The sequence below is a fragment of the Ursus arctos genome, unplaced genomic scaffold, assembly GCF_023065955.2.
Source record: "Ursus arctos isolate Adak ecotype North America unplaced genomic scaffold, UrsArc2.0 scaffold_14, whole genome shotgun sequence".
Classification (NCBI taxonomy): Eukaryota; Metazoa; Chordata; class Mammalia; order Carnivora; family Ursidae; genus Ursus; species Ursus arctos.
This window is the reverse complement of record NW_026622808.1, coordinates 37,411,907-37,433,757: the sequence shown is the minus strand read 5'-3', so window position 1 is coordinate 37,433,757 and position 21,851 is coordinate 37,411,907. Positions and strand designations below refer to the sequence as shown.

Sequence of the window (21,851 nt, the reverse complement as noted above, 5' to 3'; positions counted from 1 at the left end):
ACGAGCTATCTCAAACCTCGCAGTGAACGTTTCCTGAGATCTGACCCTCTGCCTGGTGCTCTTCAAAAATACCTTTCTTGTTTGATTAACCTCTGTGATCCTCACATCCAACCGGGGAGTCGGCGTGATTGCCAACTATTTTATGGATGAAGAAACAAAGACATGAGGAGGAAAGTCGCTTTTCCAAGGTCCTAATACCAGAGAGCCCCATTATTATTGGAACGAGACCCTCTGAGGGATGGGCTGAGAAGGAAGGAGCAGACAAGAGAGTCTCCGAGGAGTTTGGTCTGAGAAGCTGAGTCAGTCGGAAGGAAAGAGTTTGGTGGAGGGGGATCAAGATTTCTGCTCTGGACACATTATGTTGGAGAAAACGATTAGATATCCAAATCGATAAACGGAAAGGCCGCTCGGTTAGAGTCACTGAGGAACAGAGAATCTGAGGTGCTGGGTGGGTGCGTGTGTCATTCACAGGAAGGCTGGCGATGCCACAAGCCAATAATGTGACTCAACTATGCCATCTTCGTGTCACAAGGTACTAAAAATGATGTCACACCTCTGCTTAGAACAGGGGGTGAATTTATAGGTAATGAATAGTGAATAGATAGGGAGTGAAATTACAAATATATATCAGACACTTATTTCGTATCGTTGATATTCAGCTATAGGCATTATTATATGTTAGACCTACTGTCGCCAGTTCTCTAGAAACATGAGGAGAATGGTAGGTCATGTAATATTATTTTTTATAAAAAATACATTATTGTTGTTTAGTGTAAATATACTGCATTTTGATACTCGTGTGGGTAATAAACGAATTTGTTCATTTACTTAGTGCACAGAAGTGAACAATATCAATGACCACCATGGTTCCGATACCATATAGCCCCAACCTTGTTGAAACTTTGACAGCGTGGCATGTTACAGTATTGTTATATTGTTAACAACACTGGAGGCATTAGGATTTCAAGAAATATAGCAATGTAGTATTGTTATTCTTATAAATACTGGCATCATTTTCGGAAAAGGCAGTATGATTACATCAGTTTTTCTAAAATATCAACAGCATAATGTGTTTTTTGTTTTGTTTTGTTTTTTTAGTTTTAGTGGCATTCTCCCCATGACTTCTAGATGCCTGTCTTATAAAATATTCTCGATTCTACTGAGGCATGGAAATTATTCCACTTAATTTGGTAACCATGATCCAGTGGAATCTGTTTTCTTTGGGTCACGATCCAGTGTTTTAGGAATGCTTACCCGTCTGGGTAGTTTCACATCGTGTAATATTCGAGATCTAATTTCATCCCTTGTTTATGGGGAAAGCCAGAAGCCAAATACTCAAGCAATAAACCCCGAGAGTCATTTGTAGTCGTTGTTCTTTTCCTCTGTCAAGTCCTTTCAGAATGAATTCCTAGGATTTACTTTATTTCTACTCCCAAATATGCAACACTTGGGTATTCTGGGAGCTCGTGTTCTCATCCAAATTATGATTTCTATTGAAGCTTAGTTCAAAAAAATTCAGGGCTCTTTGTCATACACTCTTCCTGTGTAGATGATATTTTGGTTTACTTCTGTAAATATTTTTATAACTGAGAGTGAAGCACCTAAACAATTGTGAAATATTTGTCTGGAATCTGCTTTAGAACAAGGTCTCTGCCAACAACCATCCTTTCCCGGTATCTGGAATGGGCGACTTTTCCATGCAATATTCAGTCTGTCGTCTCAGCAATAAAGCAAAAGTCAAAAGATGATGATTTTAATATACTTTATTTAAAAAGTACACAGTTTTAAATTGGTGTCGATGGGTTTCAAGCCGAAGGGACACTGCCCACTGGCAGTCCCATTTCTGATGAAGGGTGATTATCAATGTAGCAAACTCACATTTGAATGACTGGCAAAGTAAAAAGGTAACTTTTTTGTCAACATATCTTTAAGAGTTTATATCACGCACAGTTTAAAATCATGAGATGCTGATGGTTGGACTATATTTCATGTCTCCTATGTCGCACCATATTTTGGTTCACAGTTTATCCATAATTTAGCATGCCAAGAGAACATCTCAGTCAGTGTCACCTTGAGAAGAGCATCAAGAGCAGAGGGAAGAGGGTAAGGAGCATCCTGGCCTGCAGACTCGGCGCGCCTCCACACTCCCTTGCGTTCTCCTATAGGGAAAGACAGGAGCTTAACAGATTCCAAGATGCCTTCGACTTTCCGAGCTGTATCGAGGCCCCAGACCTCTCTCCCCCTCCCTCCAATGTAGGAATCAAGTCTTTTGGAACCTAGGTAGTGCAAGGAAATGGACTTGTCTAAATTTCATCAAGTTTATGATGAGAATCTCTGATTTCAGTTGTCAGCACATAGAATGTTCCAAATTACTCTGTGCATCCCATTACGCAGAACACTCAAGAGGCACAGGGCTGTTGGTGGAGATGTCTATTGTGATCGAATGAGAACCGCAGAATATTGGCCTTCTCATGCTTTCCTGTCAGAATGTAAGTAAAAGTTGACATCTAAGGGGCCTGATCATTTCAGAAACCGTTACAGAAGGTTTTGTGTGTGTCTTCTTTCTTTTCATTTGGGGAAAGGAGGGCTTTGTTTTATAAAAATGAAATCATATTATGTAATCCTTCCTGCAGCATGCTTTTTATCCCCTGGTTGATGGAAATTCTTCCAACTCCACTTTTCTAGCTGTATTGTATCATCAATGGGAAAGACTTTCTTCTCCGCTCTTTACTGCTATGAAGAGTGCTGAGTGCGGTCATTCTCCAGTCCACGATGCTCGCCTTGCCCCTGCCTACGGTGAGGATGCCCAGGAGTGGGAGTGTAGGGTGAGGGGTATTTCTGCTTTTGATGGCTGTGGCTGGAGATTTCATCATTGCCTGTACGTGTTTATCGCCCAGTGACTTGTATCCTTCCTGCCCTCCGTTTATTTTTATATGTGGTTGTTTGACATACCAATTTTAAAAAGCTCTTTATGATTTGGTTTGTCAATAATTTTTCAAGGTGTATAAATTGGTTATTGACTTTAAATTATCTTTTTCCATAGAAAGTTACAATTTTTTATAAAGAAATTCTGTTTTTCTTCCATAGCTGTCTGGTTTTGGATAGGAAGATTAGTTCAATCCCTAAAATTTCTTGTGAGATTATTATTTTACCATTTAAATCGAATCTATATTTTCCCCTTTGAATTGAACCTTTGTCAGATCCAAGAATTCCTATGCTGTCCTATTGACCTCATCTTCCTAGAAGGTCTAGAAACTTACAGAAAAAAATACTAATTTTTTGAATGTTTATCTTATATCTATGTACCTAAGTAAATTATCTGATTAACTCCAGAAGAGTTTTACTCTAGTGACTTTAGCTGTCCACATAGGCATTCTGGTTTTAACGTTTGGGGACTATTATTTGTATTTGTATTTTACACAAAGATTTTTTATTTGAATTTTATCACTGAATTTGAGCAAAGACCTTTCCAGCATATATTTGCATAATATGTTGCTACTGAACACTCCTTTGAATATAGAAGCAAACACTCTTAATAAATTCCAAGTTCTTATTGGTACTCTATTGACTTTAACATCTTCTCTAGGACATGGAGAGTTTAACATTAAAATTATTCGCTCTTTAAACATGGAATTTAAAGTCAGTCAGTTGGCTTTGATGGCATTTTTAAAAATAGAGACCTTCCCAGGATCCCTATAATAAGAATTGTTCTCGGTAAGCTTTGCATTTTTTGAAGTGGGGAGGAGTTCATTTTTAAATTCCTGTTATTTCTGCTAGACTAAAAAGGGTTTTTTTTGCCTGTGGTACTTTGGGGATATTCACCTTTCTCAGTGCTAAGTTTAATTTTTTTCGGATGCTCACTTCTGGCGTACATGGAGGGCCTTAAAGTCGTGCCTTCAGCTGGTGAGGGGGTTTGGAGGCTTATCATTCCACCTGCGTAAATTGTGACTCTTGATCTGATACAAGAATTGCCACTTCGGCTTTACACGGACTTCTTATAAATTAAAGGCTGTCAAAAAGTCAGCAGGGGAACATCGTTTGAACTACAATTTGAAATAAACCAAGATGGTCAGAGCCACAGTGTATGTAAGAGCGTGAAGTAATAAAATTACAGCACATCCATAATAGGGAAGACGGTAAAGAGGTTTTAAAATATATACACAGATCTAACAAGACCGTTAAGCACAGACTGAACACGAAGGCACTGGGGGCCTAAAGTAGAGTACCGTGAGCCCTCCATTGTTTCCCTTGATCTGCCTGCAAGGGATTGTTTTCTCACCAGGAAACTTCTTAGCTACAGTTCTTTGACAATTATGAGACTCTCATGGTGAATCTGGTGGAGAAAGAGAACAGGTAGGGTTCGCAGACTTACCTCAGGATGAAAGCCATGACAAGACTCCGGACGCCTTCTGATCTTCTGGGCCTTTAAACGTTCACACTTAAGGGATTCGTTATGTTGACTGTAGTTAAGGCATATTGCCCAGACGTCACTTTCCCTTACTCCGCATGTTGGAGGTCAAACCTTGACACTGAACTCCCTTAACGACTTTTCTCTCTCCAGTTGTGGAAAAGCTGTCATTTCCCCCTCTCTAATATTTCTCCCCTGGGTTTCCTTCCTGTCCATCCCCCTGGGTTTCCTTCCTGTCCATCCCCCTGGGTTTCCTTCCTGTCCATCCCCCTGGGTTTCCTTCCTGTCCATCCCCCTGGGTTTCCTTCCTGTCCATCACCGGCTTCAGCAGCAGTGCTTGGACTTACGCACAAAAGGATATACCTGATTTCAATGGGCGCCATGGTGATGGGGGTCACGGACTCACACAGGCAGCTGCTGTCCACCACCACCATGAAGAGATTGCTGCTTGGAATTTGCTGGATGACAAAGGACCTGTTGGGACATGAAGCACAGAGACAGTGAGTGGTCACTTACTACCTGTCAAATCAAGGAAAACTTCTCCACTGGGGAGTTAACTCCTCTACTGTTTTGGAAAACAGTTTTCAGAGACTGCCCTACTACAAAAGTTGCCTCCTCCACGAGGCTCTTCACTTTTGAATACCAGGCTCCACTAAAAAGACGACAGTTTATAGCTTATGGCTGCGGCTACACATAGCTCATAAAACTCACCTTGGGAAGACTGGAATGCTATGCGTACAAAACACGAGAGTCAGTTGACTAAATCAGCCCAATTTCCAAGGCTACAGGGTCAGGCTTTTACAAGCCTCGCTTCCTTCTCCCAGGTGACATTGAATGTTCTTTGTCTCTCTCTTCCCAAACTGATGAAGTGAAGTTTCTAGACCCTTCCCTGTACTGCTTTGCACAATGTCTGCCCAGGATGGAGGTCCAATGTTTGCGTGAGATTAATGCTGGTCATTTGGGAGTTCCACAGTTCTGAGGCCACGTGCTGGTGCTCAGGCTGTGCGGCGGCACTGACATCCGGGTCCATCGGGACAGCTAGTCCAACAGAAGTTAGCCTAATGGCACCTGCTCTCTCGTCACCCGATGCGGTGAAATGACAGAGTAACACCACCATCAAAACACTCCTGGAGCAAGAAACACTAATGATTCTTTGGAGGAAGAAATTAGAGAAATCCCGTATTTTTCCAGAGCAAACAGGTTAGCTAAATGTTTAGCCCCAAGCCTAGAATCTCGGTCATATAATACGATTTTTCATGATGTTTCACTAAGTTCCGTTCAGCCAGATGAGGCAGACTGTAACACAACAAAGCGAGAATTTCTCTGTAAGTTTTATCTTCATTCATCTTTCTCTCAACAAATTTGTTCTGCTCTGTAAAGCGTATTCACCGTGGCTTACTGAAATCATGCCATGAAGAAGAATCCTTCTGTTTTGTGGGCAATTATAAAGAGGAGAAAAGACTACCTTTATAAACACCTCTTATGTTGAGTTAACCAAAAGTGGCTCAGAGATTATAACACAACTGGTTTCTTGTCTACAAATGCCTGATGCCTAGTTGTCTAATATCTTGCAATTATGTTTTTTGTTTGTTTGTTTGCTTTTTTAAATCCATAGCTGGGAACAAGGCATGGCTTTGCTCAGAGATGCTTCCTCAATGTCTACACCACCATCCATACTCCGGAACATGGACTCTCCCCTCCCACTCTTCTCCACAACTCTACTTGGCTTGAGAAAAAAAATCCAACCTTGCTATGTCACTAAGGCTTCAAAATTGTTGGCTTTACCTCCCCCTTTTAGCACTAGGTACCTTCCCTCTTCTGCAATGACATTGCTCTAGCAGGTGGCCTCTTCGTAATGGATCATGCCAATCAGAAAGAAAATAACCACCTGAGATGGCGCTCAGAGAACCAATGATTTCCATGGTGAAGGCAGGTTAACAGGGTCTCAAAGACAAATGCGAAACCAAGATCATATAACCCTTTAAAGAACAGGTGATTGACTAGAATATTATGCCAAATGAATCTACCAGATGGCCAATGAAGGAACAAGAGATTAAAATATGAAATAGAAGCTCCAAAGGGAGAGAATATTTTCCAATAGAAGAAAAATTTGACTTTTTTTTCATTAAAAGGGCCCATTCATGCACGAGTGAAACTGCAGATCACTGAAGATACAGACCAATCCTAAAAGCTTCTCTAGAAACAAATTACTTAAAGAAGAATGAGAATGACACAAACTTCTCAATGCGGGACTTAAGATGAAGAAAACAGAGCAACATTTTTTAAGCTTTGAGGTCATGGAAAGAAGGAAATAAAAGGTATGTCAGAATCCAGAGGAAAAGAGATTCTAACTAACTGGAGATATAGGTAGAAATTTGTATTTTAAAATTTAGGGATGATTACTGAAAATAAACTGAAGGATGAAAATCTGATTAATCCAGGAGAGCATGGTAAATAACACAAACATTCACACACACACGACTACTGGGATAAGATCAAATTAGTACCAATCACAATTAATGTCTGTTGGTTAGATTCACATATTAGAAGGCAGAGACTCAAAAATATTAATTGATTTTTTGAAAAGGGCAGAAGCTTTTAAGTTGGATTTATAAAAACACCGGCATTATGCTGTTTGCAAGGAGACACTCCTAAAACAGAATGGACAAAAAGACACCAGAAAAATGCTAAAGACAAGAGAGGGACAGGTTTAGCAGTACTGCTCTACAAATATTCAGAGGGAAAACCATTAAAATGTAATAAAGAAAACAGTTCGTACCAAAAAATAATATAGTAGGATAACAAGCTATGATATGAAATTTTATGATCAGAGTGTAAATTGATAGAAATGCCCCAAGTGATTGATGAGCACACGATTTATTTAAAAACGGAGTGAAAATTCTTTATATCTAAACAACAGAGAATATAAACTATTTTCAAACACGGGGAACTGCAACACATTCCAAAGAGCAGAAAGCATCAGTGACATGTTCTTTTAGGGTAGGGTACAATTAGAAATTAATAGCACAAAGTATACAAACAGTGGAAATTAAAAATTAAAACACACACCCACACATTCAAGTAATTCTTGACAATTTAAGAACAGCCCAGACTAAAATCTGTGCCGTATGACCTTAAATCTGTTTATTGGGGAAAAACAGTTTGCCAATAAATGAACTAAGTTTTTGGATGGAGAAGCTGGAAAAAAGAACACACGCCTGCACCTGTGCCCCTGCCCTCGGTCTTCCCTCTGGTACCCTGGGTTGGGTATTGCTGGCTCCTCAGGCTTCTCCAATGATGGGGCTGATGGAAGGGACGGGAGGTGACCATTGCATGGTTCCCCTCGAGCATTCGCCCTTCCCTTCAGTTCACAAAGGCGCTCTCACATCTCCCACCTCAGGAAAAACAAAACTCTCCCTTGACCTCGCCTCCAGCTAGCGCCCTATTTCTCTGTCCTCTTTCATAGCACGAATCCTAAAAAGAATTCTCCACAATCTGTCCACTTCTCTGCACCGCTCCTTCTTTCACGAATCCACTGCAATTCTTCCACAGTCCTTTCCACTTCACTGAATCAGTCCTGTCAAGGACCCAGTGAGCTGACTACCTTTCTTCTCGGTCTTCTCTGCCTCTGCATCCTCTGAGGAGGATGCTTCCTGTCCATCCTTCACCAGAGAATGCGGAGGAAGGCTGCCTCTGTCTGCTGCAGCAATCTGTTTTCCCAGCACCCAGAGCTGTGGCCAGGACTGAGCAGCTTCTCAGCAAATATTTGTTGACTCGGTGACGGAAGGAATTTATAAAGATAAAAGCAGAAGAATAAATGCAAATAAAACTGTGAAGATAACTGAAAGAACCAAGCTCTGGTTTAAAAGAACATTGACATAAAACAGCCTTCGGCACAAAAGAAAGAAGTCACAAAGTCACCTTAAAACCCAAAGATCCAGAGGCATTTAAGCATCTGAAGTGACTATTATGTGTACCGTGGCAAACAATTTGAAAAGCTGGAGCAAACACACCTTTGGGGATAAAGTATAAATTATCAACATTTGGCCAAGCTGTAAAAACATAAGCAGACCAATTGCCATGAAAAAAGCCCCTGAAATGCTCATTGAGAATCTACCCGCAGGTGAATACGACCAAGTCACCCAAAGAACAGATATCAGTGCGTTCTTTGAAAACTCATGTGAACCCACTGACCAACTTCTAGAATAAAAGAAGTCAGCGAGCTGACCAGTTACATAATCAGCACATAAAACCACAGCCTCTCCTAGGACACAGGCAATAACCAGTGAAAAAGATATTTATGAAAAAAAGAACCATGGAGAGTATCAACAATGACTAGAAAATGCCTAAGAATAAATCTAGTAAAAGACTTCTGTATAAAGAAAATGACCAAACTTTATCGAACATAAAAAGACAAACTAAGAATTGGGGGAAGTACAAAGGTGGTGGAAAGAAGCCTTTATATACGAAAGAGGTCACTTCTTTTTCAATGGACCTTTTAATTCAAGCAGAGGAATTCCAAGAAATTCTTATTGGGATTTTTGATGGAATTTGAGGTAATGATCTTTTTTTTTTTTTTAAGATTTTATTTATTTATTCGACAGAGAGAGAGACAGCCAGCGAGAGAGGGAACACAAGCAGGGGGAGTGGGAGAGGAAGAAGCAGGCTCCCAGTGGAAGAGCCTGACATGGGGCTCGATCCCAGATCGCCGGGATCACGCCCTGAGCCAAAGGCACACGCTTAACTGCTGTGCCACCCAGGCGCCCCGAGGTAATGATCTTAAGATTCACTCAGAAGAGTAAATATGAAGAGTAGTCCAGACAATTGCATAAAGTTGAGTTTTAGGCAAAGGGAAGCAAAGCCAAGGCGTGAGCCCTCACCACTATCAAAGCCACAAGAGGACTTACAGAAGAGGCAACACTGATGGACACCTGACACATTAAAAGGGGTTCAATCTCACTAAAAGTTAGAGACAATATACATTAAAATGAGACTAGGGGCGCCTGGGTAGCGCTGTCGTTAAGCGTCTGCCTTCGGCTCAGGGCGTGATCCCGGTCAGCGGGACAGAAGTCATGGCTGCCCAGCAGGGTCAGAGGCAAGCTACAAACTTGCTTTCTTGCCCATGAAGCAAGCAGATATTGGCCCAAGGCACCTCTGTCTGCTGAGCCCCCAACCTCACCCTCAAGTCTGCTCCTTCTACCAGGTCATCAGGGGGAAAGAGAGCCAGGGAGCAGACCAGGGGAGGGGAGGAAGGGAGGAAACTGACCAAGGGGGTAGAAATTGTCAAAAGAAATGGACTGAATCCGTAACATTGAAGTTCTTTGGAAGGAGAACGTGTTCCAGTATTCTTCAAACATTTATAAAATGGGGTGTTACGCTAAGGGCTGAGTATTGACTTTCTCCTTCTGCAAAAGAGAAAACTGGGACTCAGAGAGGGAAGCGCTATGAATGAGACGTGCTTGTGGCCATTTTAGAGATGGGGGAACAAGAGGCTGGGTGACTTCCTGGAGTATTAGAGGCAGACTGCAAGCCTCTGAGGCCCAGCCTGTTGGGGGTCTATGACCACAGGGGCAGCAGACGTGCTGTCTTGCATGGGAATTCTTAGTGCAAACTCCTTGAGGGCAGACCCAGAGTGATTCCTCGCTTAAGGAGAAGGGCAAGATATTGTTTTTAACACATGTCTTCTCTTTGGAGAAGGCTCCCCAAGTGTTCTCAAGGAAGTCCCACAGCAAACTTCTCCCCCCCCCCCCAAATCCTACGAGATGAAAAGCCTTGCATGCAGCTATCCTGAAGCAGAGGAAAACACCCCCCTACAAAGGATTTGCCAGCGGAAAGATTAACTGCTTTTCCATATTTTAAAGACTTACTGTCTGCTTATTAACATGGTGCTTCGGAGGGGTCTGGGCAATGTTAGCTGTACATTTATGTGCACAACGTGTATTTATGGCCCAGGGTGCAGGGTTGAACTTCATAAAACACACCTCCATCCAGCTGGGCCCAGCAGTCAGACTGACATCATTGTACAGAGGAACTGTGGCCTGGGTTTGCCTGGGGGCCAAAAAAGGCAGCAGGGAAATGCTTCAACACAGAATCACAGCGGCGGTTTCTAAGCAGGGATAGGTCAAAATGCGTGAAATAAATTAGGTCCTCCAGGGAAAGAGGAGGGAAGAGGGAGGCAATTTTGATGTGTCCATTGCCGGAACTGAAATAACCCAGTCCTCCCTTTTCCACTGGATATAGACTGAGAAAGACTAGCGGTGGGGGGAGGAAATGATGTGATTTCAAGACAGCCTCCCCTGACAAGAGAGACTATTAGCTGCACACTATCCACTAAGATGGGCTTTGTTGCTTCCCTCACGCGCTCCCTGGACAAACACGCGTGATGGGAAAGACTCAGGGACAAGACACCCAGAGGCCCCACGGCGAACATTTGCAGAACTTGGTTGGCTTGTCTTTTATTAATTGGGTACAAAACGGTGACTTGACAAATAATCGGGGCAGGAGGGACTCTAAAAAACAATTTGAAGTCTTTCACCCGTTATAGATTTTCACCATTTATAAAATTCCCAGATTTTATCCTAACACAAAATAAAAGACAAGGAGTAAGTCACGGGGGATTTATTTGAAACCAGCACCAATCTTGTCCTTTGTGGTACTGTTCTCCGGAGGGGCTGGGTATGTGACTGCAGCTCTCCAATGGGATCTTACTCTCCTTAGGGGTGGGAAGCTGCCTGTCCTCCTCCACCATGCCCCCAAGAGGCCTACACTGACCCAGCCCCATAACTTGGGGGGGAGCAAACGTTTGGTGACTCTTTAAATTCAAACTAGAAGCTAAATAGTAAGGATGTGTTCTAGCATATCTCCACAGTCATACTATCACGGGGGAGGTGCAGGCGTCCCGCCCCTACTCCTGCTCAGCCCAAAGAAAGTAAAAGAATAAATAGCAGGGCCTCGCCTGCTCAGCCCCCAAAACGTGTCAGGGCTTAATAGAAACATGAAACAAATCCTTCCCTCCTTCCTTTCTTGACTGTTTTCCAGCCTGCCATGTGGGGTTCCTGCTTCCTCATCTCTCAGTGATATCCTGTATGGATTCCGTAACTTTCTGACAACTTCAGATTAGTACAATTAGGCCAGGCTAGTTGGCTACTCTGATTTCGCGTCTAGTTCAAAGCTCTACATTATTCTCCCTTTGAGCTTCTAGGTTCTAGCTTCTTCCGCAGTTACCAGGCTGCCGTGCAACTGTCTCACCGCAGCTTGTCTTCTTACAACACGGCCTGGCCTTTGGTACCTTCTGTGCTGCCCAGCATCCACAGGCTGGCTCTCTTGTGAGGTTCTGAAGGATTCTTCGGAGGACCCCCAGCTCCTCAACATGCCCCAGTGGGGCCACCCACATAGCAACTACCATCAGCAGTTGCTGCAAACTTCTTGCTCTTGTGTGGACTCATCCGGAGAGCAGTCGTCCTGTTGGGTTCAAGCGAGATGACCAGTATCTTCCCCACTGTCCACCTGACTCTTGGGAAACACAGATCTTCGCTGGCCCAGACACAGGCCACTTCAGTGCTGTCCCTTCTCCAACCTTCACTCTTTCCCTCCAGGTCTCTTTGCCTTGTTCAGACAGGTACATGGACGTACTGTATATCTGTTGACTAGCAGACATTTGACTAGGGCTGGACTTGCCCTTCTTCAGGCACCCCCAAAATGTAGAAGAGTCTCCTGGAGCATTCCTCCACTGCCCATCTGGCTCCCAGCAGGAAACAGCGCCCCCTGGAGGGAAGAACCTCTTTCCATGAACCCCAATCTCTTTCCTATTGGGTCCCTCATCAATATTCACGTGGCAGATGAAAGGTGGGCCAGTTGCCTATCCTCAAATAGGTTTGGGGCTCAAAGGCTGTTCTCTTTAGAACTTGTGGTGCCTAGTGCCACTCTGTCCTCACCTCAGTCCCGGACTACAAGGAAACCCCCACTTGACATCCTGTTCGCATCCTCCTGTAAGCGTATTCATGTACGGAATTGGGAAGAACCAGTGTTGCAGGGTGCGTTGTAGGTACCTAAAAGACATTTCACGAAAATCTTATCTCTGAAAACAATCTTTAAGGGAACGGAAATAGGCACTTGATGGCAAACCACATTTAGCATCAGGTTCAGGATAAAGGACTCAGAGCTGTGTAATTAGAGTCGGAAGAAGGCACAGGGGCTCACTGTCCCCTCCACCATTTATCCTTGTCCTGACAGTGCCAGCCCACGCAATTAAACCAGAGACAAGAGGGATGATTAAATGTTGGAACGAGGCGAGTATTCACAGGTACCTAAAAGTTGCCCCTGCCCCCAATCCCAATAATTAATGCCCCTGTTTCCCTGGATCTCTCTCTCTCTCTCTCTTTTTTTTTATAGAGACAGCCAGCGAGAGAGGGAACACAAGCAGGGGGAGTGGGAGAGGAAGAAGCAGGCTCATAGCAGAGGAGCCTGATGTGGGGCTCGATCTCATAACGCCGGGATCACGCCCTGAGCCGAAGGCAGACGCTTAACCGCTGTGCCACCCAGGCGCCCCTTCCCTGGATCTCTTAACAGTACCAATGTCTATCGTCTATCAATCACGCAAACCAGAGATCTTGCCGTGATTCACGGCGTGGTCCTCTTTGAAGGTCACCACGTGCTGATTTGGCCATCACCTCAATACGGCTCAAGCCCACCCTCCCATCTGCCACGGCTCAGGGCCAGCCTCATGGGCGAGCACCAGTGTGGTCACCAGGGACCTATGCTCAGAAGGGCTTGTCAGTGACGGTTTACTACTCTGCGGTACTATCTTGAAATTCTTAATTTTATCTTTAAATTTCCATTCTTAACTATTTCTCTGAGTAGGACATGGGCACCAAGCAGCCTGCAGGCTGCACACCCTGGAGTCATGGGGGCAGGACCTGGGGGTGCCTCTGAGGGTCTTCACTTGCCAGCCAGAGGCCCTGTGTCTGAGGGAGCCCAAGATCAAATAGCAAAGAAAAAGTGGCATGACAGGTCAAGAGAGACAGAAAGAAGGAAAATGTTTTACCGTTTCGGTACATTTAATAACACTTTGCTCCTCCTTTTTGAAGCAGCAGCTCACATTTGCATTTTGTACTGGGCCCTGCAAATTATGTAGCCGGCCCTCCCAACCTGTCTCATTTTTAGCACACCTTTCAACTGGCTTCCCTGCCGCAAGCCCCTCTCCATTCTTGAGGTGGGATAATACTTCCCAAATGCAAGGCTGACCCCTCCATCCCCGACTTTGTACCCTTCCACGGCTCCTTAGCATCGACGCAATGGTGTGCCCGTGAGGGAAGCAAACGAGAGCCTGTACGGTCCAGCTGCCTCTCTCTCCAGCCTGATGCATTCAACTGCCCCAACCCCTAGGCCACCTTCTTTCGCACCACCAGCCATGCGCACTGCCATGGGCCCTTGAGTGCATCACGCTTCTTCTCCCTCAGTGCTGAGACCCGGACAGAGCTCATTAGAATCACCCAAGGAGCTTGTTTTATTTTGTTCTGTCTTTTCAACTGATGCCTGGGCCACACAGAAAACAAATTATATGGATCTGGAATGTAGAGCCAAGGCATGTGTATTTTTTTAAGCTACTCAAGTGATTCCACTGTCTGCCAAGGCTGAGGCCCTACTGATCTGAAGGAGTGCTCTTCAAACCTACCACGCTTACGGATGACCCGAGGATCTTGTTGAAACGCACATTCTGTTCAGTGGCTCTAGAGTGGGGGCAATGAATTTGCCTTTCTCACCTGCTCCCAGGTAGTGCTGATGCTGCTGGCTCAGGAACCGGCAAGGCTCTGAGTGTTGCAAAGAACACGGACTCAGTTCTAAGAGACTTACTGAATGTTGCCTTCTCCATAGAGAGCTCTCCGTCTTAGGGAAGCATGTCTCCCACGTTCCCATGACATATTGTAGACACCTGCATCATCCACATACGTAAGACACATACACTTCCAAATGCACGTGAAACGGGATGCTCAGAGCCATGTTACTACCCTTCTACCACCAACTGGAAAGGGATGGAAGGATAGGCACTTTCCCCTAGGCAACATTTGCAATGGTCTGAAAACTGTAAGCTATGGAACCTGTAGAAAGTTCTCTTTTGGTAACCCAGGGAAATACATGGAAGTTAGCCTCTAGAGCAGCTAAAACTGAGTTTCAGGAGGCCCCTGTGGGTGTCTGATAGGACGCAGAGGATAGACACATTAAGAAGCCATGAATAAACAAAGAAAAAAAAATGTTTTCCAAGAGGAGCTCAAATCAAAAGTCACAAAGGCAGATGTTTCAAATTTTAGGAGCTGATTGGCCACCTAGCTGCTGCTCCCCCGTGGGTTCCTTGATGTAGCTTATTCTAGGGTTGGCGGCAGGAGGGATAGATTTACTCAATAATGCCATACCATGAGGAAGCCAGCTAGTGTCTCTTCTTCCTTTCTTTCTTTCCTTCTTCTGCCTCCCTCTCTAGCTCCTTCCCTTTCTCATCCCCTTCCTTCGTCCCTCTAGATAGCCAGACAGGGAGCTATCTTATTTTTTGGTTCAGGTGGTTTTGTCTCCTGTTAGACTTCTGAGAACAAGACACAGACCTTTATTTTGTTTTCTATGCATTGGCTCAGTACTAAAGTTCACTGAGTAATGATGAAAAAAATTGTCAAAGATAAAAAAATAATTCAAAGTAGCACAAGTTCCCTGGCCAATGAGTTGTGCAGAATGTGGTACAAGGTTTCAGCAGCTCAGAATGGCTAATTCTAAGGACTCTGCGAGATCCAAGCCTCCTTGCTTCCGGTTGATTTCAGAAAAAAGAGGGCCCTGCCCCAGTGCTCTAAAGCAGTTCTCTTTGATATCTAATCTCCCTTCTTTTGATACCAATATCCTACTCTGTTCAAGAATCCGCCCTTCCTCCAGGCAGCCCAGGTGCTTCTGAAGAGCTAGCCCTGCCCAGGCCTGTTACCCGAGCCTAAGCTGATTGGTACAATTCCTTCCCCTGAAGAAAGGGACTGGTTCAGGTGGGCATTGCACCTGAGGTATTCCAATCAGACTGAAACCCAGAACTCTTATTTCTACTCCCAACACTGGAGAGCAAGGAAGCTTTCAGCCTTAGGAGCCCCTGGCAGCTTTCCTGTGCTCCTGAATGGGCATGTCTACTGGAAAATGCAAAGACAAAACCTAAGTCTTGGTGACAAGCCTTTGGGAAACTGGAGCAAGCCTTACCTGAAGCCTGTCTCTCAGCTTCTCACTTTATTGTTTAAGCTTGCTGGAGTGGGAGCTTTCTTTTATTTATAGTGAAAGAATACGAGTTGATGCACACCTAAATTCCTTATGGTGGTCAACATGTTGCCTGGTCAGATTGTAGCTGGGAAACTTAGGCTTTAGGGAGTTGAGCTCAGAAGCCATCAGGTTGGTTCCCACCAAGCGTACCTCGGATGGCCTGCCAGGAACCAGACTGGTGTAGGCTTCTCCTGCTCCATTCCACCAGCATAAGAAATGTGCTATGTTTTCACCGTTAAGAGCTGAGATTAGATGGAGTAAGCCTATTGTCCTTGTTATACTTACTTATTCAAAATTATATACAATGGACACATTATGGCATTCCATTTGCGACTTGCTGACGAGGATCGCACACGAAAAGCCCAAGGCCTGCTTTGTCTACAAGGCGCAGTGTCCTGTGGTGGCGGTATTTACCATACTGGGGACAGAATGAGTCAAAAGAGCCGTAACAATGACTTCCACCCCTCAGCCCCACCAAGGATTTGTTGAGATTGTCGGTGCCGACCCAGAGCCAAAAACAACTTCGGCGGGAAGTCCTTTGGCATTACCGGCACAAAGCAGGTGGTAAGGAATGGTATTCTGTGTTTGAAATCTGGGTGGGAGAGCCCCATAGAATCAAAAGCAAGAGGGACCCGGCTTGCTTTTCTCATTCTAGAAGAAGAGACTCTCAACAGAGCCAACAACAAGAGCTCTTTTCCAACCTTGGTATTTTTTTGTACTAGAGTCTTCAGTAAATCCTCTTAATTATGACAGGAACCATTTTCTTCTAGTCCCCTAAGAAGAGTAAGGACTTTATTCAATATTTTCACTGGAACCAGTAGTGTCTGTTGTTATAAATAATGAGAATAAGAGCTAACCCGTAGAGAGGGTTTGCCTTGCGCCGAACACTTTCTCACGCAGTCCACTTTAATCCTGACACCAGCTCAGAGAGTTACCATCTTCACTGATGCAAGCTTCGAGATGTGAAACGTTTCCAAGTACTACAACCCACCAAGGATCCAAGTATCAAACCTTCGTGTTCGCCATGACACTGGAACGGATCGCCGGCATCATCACCCTTACTACCACCCCAGTCATCAGCAGCCACCCCGTACTGAGCACTCGCCCTGTGCAGGAAGTGAAGGTCTTCTGCTGAAAACCGCACAACAGCTCCATGAGCCAGGTGATGTTATCCCTAAATTAAAGGGGCACTTTAATTAATTAATTAAGGAACTCCAGTAATTTGGACCCGTCTTGGTTTAAGATAGCACAGGTAAGAGGTTTCAGAGCCATGGTCTGGATGTAAGCTGTCAGACTTTACAGCCTGCCATCTTACCCATCGAACAACAAAATCTCCTGCGGAGAAGTGTAGGCGTGCCACAACTCAGAGCAGAGACTCTGTCTCTAGATCTTCAGGGGCCCTTTGAACATGACCTTGGGCTCACCAGTTATAATTTCCCATTAACTAGCTTTACACTGTTTTCCACTATCCCCGTGCGAATTGTCACATTCATTGAGCAAAATAGAGCAACATCATAATGAACCACCAGGAGGCCCGAATAGACTCAAAAGTGTAAGGAATTCACTGGGGAAATTAAATATCTAATTTTAAGTGTTCTGGCAAAGTCAGACTCTGACCATCAATACTTGTTTTCTAAAAGATTGGACATCTTGCATTACATGAAAAAAAGCATTTTGTCCAGCATAGTAAGTTAGGGGCAAGAAAAAATTAGGCTAAGTATGGGGCCACTTCTGCATAGAAAAAAAAAAAAAAAGACTGAAGGAAATAAAGCACTGTTTAAACATTTCTCCTTATCCCCAGTTTACAGATGAGGAAACCAGGTAACTTCCCAGAGGGTATTAGGCTAATCAGACATGGAGCTGGGATTCAAATCCAGGCCACCTGGCTTTAGAGTTGAAGCATGTAAATTCCCTGCCTCGGTTCTGAGTAGTGACATTGCCTGTGATTTTATTTTTTTCTTCATACATTTCTCTATGGTTCAGTTTCCTACAATGAGTAGGAATTGCAATTTTTTTTTACATTTTTAAAATATATTTGAGAGAGAGAGGGAGGGAGGGAGGGAGAGCACAGAGTGAGAGTGAGAGGGGGAAGCAGACTCTTTGCTGAGCAGAGTCCAACATTGGGCTCAATCCCAGGACCCCAAGATCATGACCCGAGCCAAAGGCAGACGCCTAACTGGCTGAGCCACCCAGGCACCGAAGGAATTGCATTTTAATAAGAACCAAGAAGCATGGGATAACAACTTTCTATGTTTTAGACTATAGACACACATATTTAGAAAACTAGGTCTCAGTGATCAACATTTTCTCTGTAATCTCACTTGCAAACTACTAGAAATAGTAAACTCAGAGTGAGATTTCTCCAAAATCACTAATCGAAAGCACATGGGAATACCTCCTTAGTTGAGTAGTCTTGCTGTTCTCTTCCATGTGCCCAGTGTGACCGTACCTCCTTAGGGTGAGTGCCAACAAGGAAGCCTCTCTGAATGCCGCTATCATATCGGCTTTAAAACTGCTTGGTCTACAGGTGAAGATCAATACGTTTTCACTGATTGAAATAAAGGCTGAATCCACGTCTTTCTATTCTGGCTCTAAGCTTTCCGAATTCCATATCTTGTAGCTTTGAATCAATGTCCCAGGGAGAGAGTCAGAGAAATTACGTAGTATGCTATATTTTCTGATCTAACTTCTGAAGCCAGTGCTTCTAATAATTCCCATGCCTATCCAACAGTCTCTTATCACAAAATAGCAAGATTTTTCATTTTGAAGAGTACGAGCACTGAGGTGGAGACTTACAGCCATAGGGAAATTTCAAGAGAGACAGATGTATTCCAGAAACACTGTATGAAAGGCAATGTTCTCAATTTTAAACATCGGTGTTCACACCAATTTATCTGATGATTGGTGATATACTCCAACACAGAGGGGGGGAAATGTCTCCCAGAACAAAAATCAGAACTAATCTCCCATTTCCACACAGAGAATAGCAATTTGAAATAGAGGGGAGGAATACACTCGAGGAGGTGGGAGATAATACAAAGCTGACTGGTTCAAGTCAGTGGAGTTGAATCAAGTTCTCCAAGTGAAACTAATAGGCCAACCATGTATTTGTCACCTATTGTCCCCTTCCTTCTCTCAGCCTTAGTTTTCCTATATCAGAAGTGACTTCCCTTCCCAAATTAACATTCCAAAATCACATCATTGTTTCCACCTTGTACAAAACTCTTTAATTTCTCCAGCCTGAGATAATAGACTCGGGTCATTTGTAACCATCATCTTCTTCCTCCTTTAGCTTCTCCTATGCCAACTCTAAGGAAGCAGATTTTTCTTATAAAAAGGGAAAAGAGTTGTTTAGACTCAAAATATTAACATTTAAAAGTTGTTTTTAAAAAGATTTTATTTATGAGAGAGAGAGAGAGAGGGAGAGAGCAGAGGAAGAGGGACAAGCAGACTTAACGCTGAATGCGGAGCTCAACGTGGGGCCCTATCCCAGGACCCCGAGATCATAACCTGAACCAAAACCAAAAGCCAGATGTTTAACCGACTGAGCCACCCAGGTGCCCCAAAATTTTAAAATTTTGAATGTTTAGTTGACCTGGGGTGACACCTGTATACCATTTTTAACTAGCATGGTCAAATTCTATAGATGGCCAAGGCAGGAAGTTCTAAAGCAGTAAACACTATATCCCAGGGTTAGAGGCAAAAATGAAATAGAGTCACCTAAGAAAGTCTAGAACCAAGACACCAAAAGAGCAAGGTGATCCACTGGTAATGTAAATGCATAGTACAATAAAACAACAGTTTCCAGAGGAAGAAAACAAAACCCGGGGCATCTATGATATATAATCCACAATATCCAGTGTGGAAAATTTGCTATAGGTGTGAAGAAGCAGTAAAATGTAACAAAAAAATCAAAAGAAAAATTAGTCACGAAATACAAACCAACATATGACACAGGTATTAGACATGGCAGCCATGTAGGTCATATATTTATTTATACTTATATGTTAATGAGCCTAAAGCCATGGATATATTGAGCAAAGAGATGGAGCAATTTCAGTAGAAACATAGAAACTATGTAAACGAACCATATACAAATCTTAAAATCGAAAGAATAAAATATCTGAAATGAACAGAACCTTAATAAATGATGACAGTATCAAGAAGTCTAACAAACATGTATTTGGAATCCTGGAGACAAATAAAGAGGGAATAGGTCAGAAAATATATAGAAGAAATATTGACTGGCTTAAAATGGGAGAGGGGAACTGGGAGTATATTATCATAATGCATGGACACTATACATGAAATCATTTAATATTATTGGAAGGCAGCCCCTGAGAAATTGAAGAGGAAAGTTGTAAACCTTACTGCAACCATTTGAAATCCAAAAAAGGTATAAATAATAAGACAGCAGCAGGAAAAACTGGAATCATAAAACAATACAAAAGAAGATAGATTAGAAAAGAGGAAATAAAACAGGAGAAGAGGAACAAACAGAAAACAACCAGGAAGACGGCGTATTTTAAGCCAAACATATCAATAGCTCCATCAAAAATATATTACCTAAGTAAAAAGCTTCTGCGTAGTGAAGGGAACAATCAACAAAACTAAAAGGCAGCCTATGGAATGGGAGAAGATGTTTGCAAATGACAGGTATGGTAAAGGGTTAGTATCTAAAATATATAAAGAACTTATAAAATGCAACACCCAAAAAATGAATTATCCAATTAAAAAATGGGCAGAAGACTCGAACAGCCATTTCTTCAAAGAAGACATACAGATGGCCAGTAGACACATGAAAAGATGCTCAACATCACTCGTCATCAGGGAAATGCAAATCAAAACCACAATGAGATACCACCTCACGCCTGGTAGAATGGCTAAAATAACACAAGAAACAACAAGTGTTGGCAAGGATCTGGAGAAAAAGGAACCCTCGTGCCCTGCTGGTGGGAATGCAAACTGGTGCAGCCACTGTGGGGAAACAGTATGGAGGTTCCTCAAAAGGATAAAAAAAGAACCACCTTATGATCCAGCAATTGCACTACTGGGTATTTACCCAAAGAATACAAGAATACTACTTCAAAGGGATACATGCACCCCTATGTTTACAGTAGCATTATTTACAACAGCCAAGATACGGAAGCAGCCCAAGTGTCCAACAATTGATGAATGGATAAAGAAGATCTGGTATTTACATACAATGGAATATTACTCAGCCATAAAAAAGAATGAAATCTTGCCATTTACAATGACATGGAGGGGGCTAGAGAGTATAATGCTACGTGAAATCAGTCAGAGAAAGACAAATATCATATGATTTTACTCATGTGGAATTTAAGAAAGAAAACAAACAATCATAGGGAGAAAAAAGAGAGAGGCAAACCAAGAAATAGACTCTTAACTATAGAGAACAAAGTGATGGTTACCAGAGAGGAGGTGCGGGGATGGGTTCAACAGGTGATGGGCATTAAGGAGTGCACTTGTCGTGATGAGCGCCAGGTGATGCGTGTAACTGTTGAACCACTATATTGTACCCCTGAAACTAAGAAAACACTGTATGTTAACTAACTGGAATTAAAATAAAAACTTAAACTAACTAAATAAATAACTGAAACATACCAGTTAAAAAGTAGAGACTGACATACTAGATAAAAATGTAGGATCCAACTATATCCTGTACACAAGAAACTCACTTTAATTATAAACACCCAGATAAGCTCAAAGTGAAGAGATTGAAAAAGACATATCATGAAACTACCAAAGAAAACGAAGATGGGGTAGTTACGTTAACATCAGACAAAGTACACTTCAGTGCAAGGAATATTTCAAGCTTAAAGAGGGACATCACAAAACGATAGGAGTTAATTCACCAAAAGTCATAACAATCCTATATGTGTATGTATCTAACAACCAAATATGTCAAAATAAATGAACCAAAATCTAATGCACACTGAAAAGAAAAAATGGTAATCCATGATTTTAGTTGGAGACTGCAACATCCTTCTCTTGATAGCAATAGAGGAAGTGGACAGAAATACAGTAAAGATATAGAAAATAGCCTTACCTAATTGACATATACAGAACACTTGAATCAACAACAGCACTATATATATTATATATATATAATATATAGAAAATATTGTATATTTTCATATATATAATA

The 21,851-nt window shown here is 42.9% G+C and overlaps 1 protein-coding gene across 2 annotated transcripts in view; it reads right to left on the bottom strand.

Moving 5' to 3' along the window:
* Positions 1-1,747: 1,747 nt before the first annotated feature.
* Positions 1,748-21,851, bottom strand: part of CACNA2D3 (calcium voltage-gated channel auxiliary subunit alpha2delta 3) — an 833,176-nt gene continuing 813,072 nt past the window's right edge. For both annotated transcript variants that reach the window (XM_057311802.1, XM_057311801.1), the window contains 3 exons: positions 4,765-4,882; positions 4,373-4,450; positions 1,748-2,159 (listed from right to left, as the gene is read on the bottom strand). In XM_057311802.1, coding sequence (XP_057167785.1) covers positions 2,067-2,159; positions 4,373-4,450; positions 4,765-4,882 — 289 coding nt within the window. In that variant the 3' untranslated portion in view covers positions 1,748-2,066. The remainder of the gene's footprint in view (positions 2,160-4,372; positions 4,451-4,764; positions 4,883-21,851) is intronic.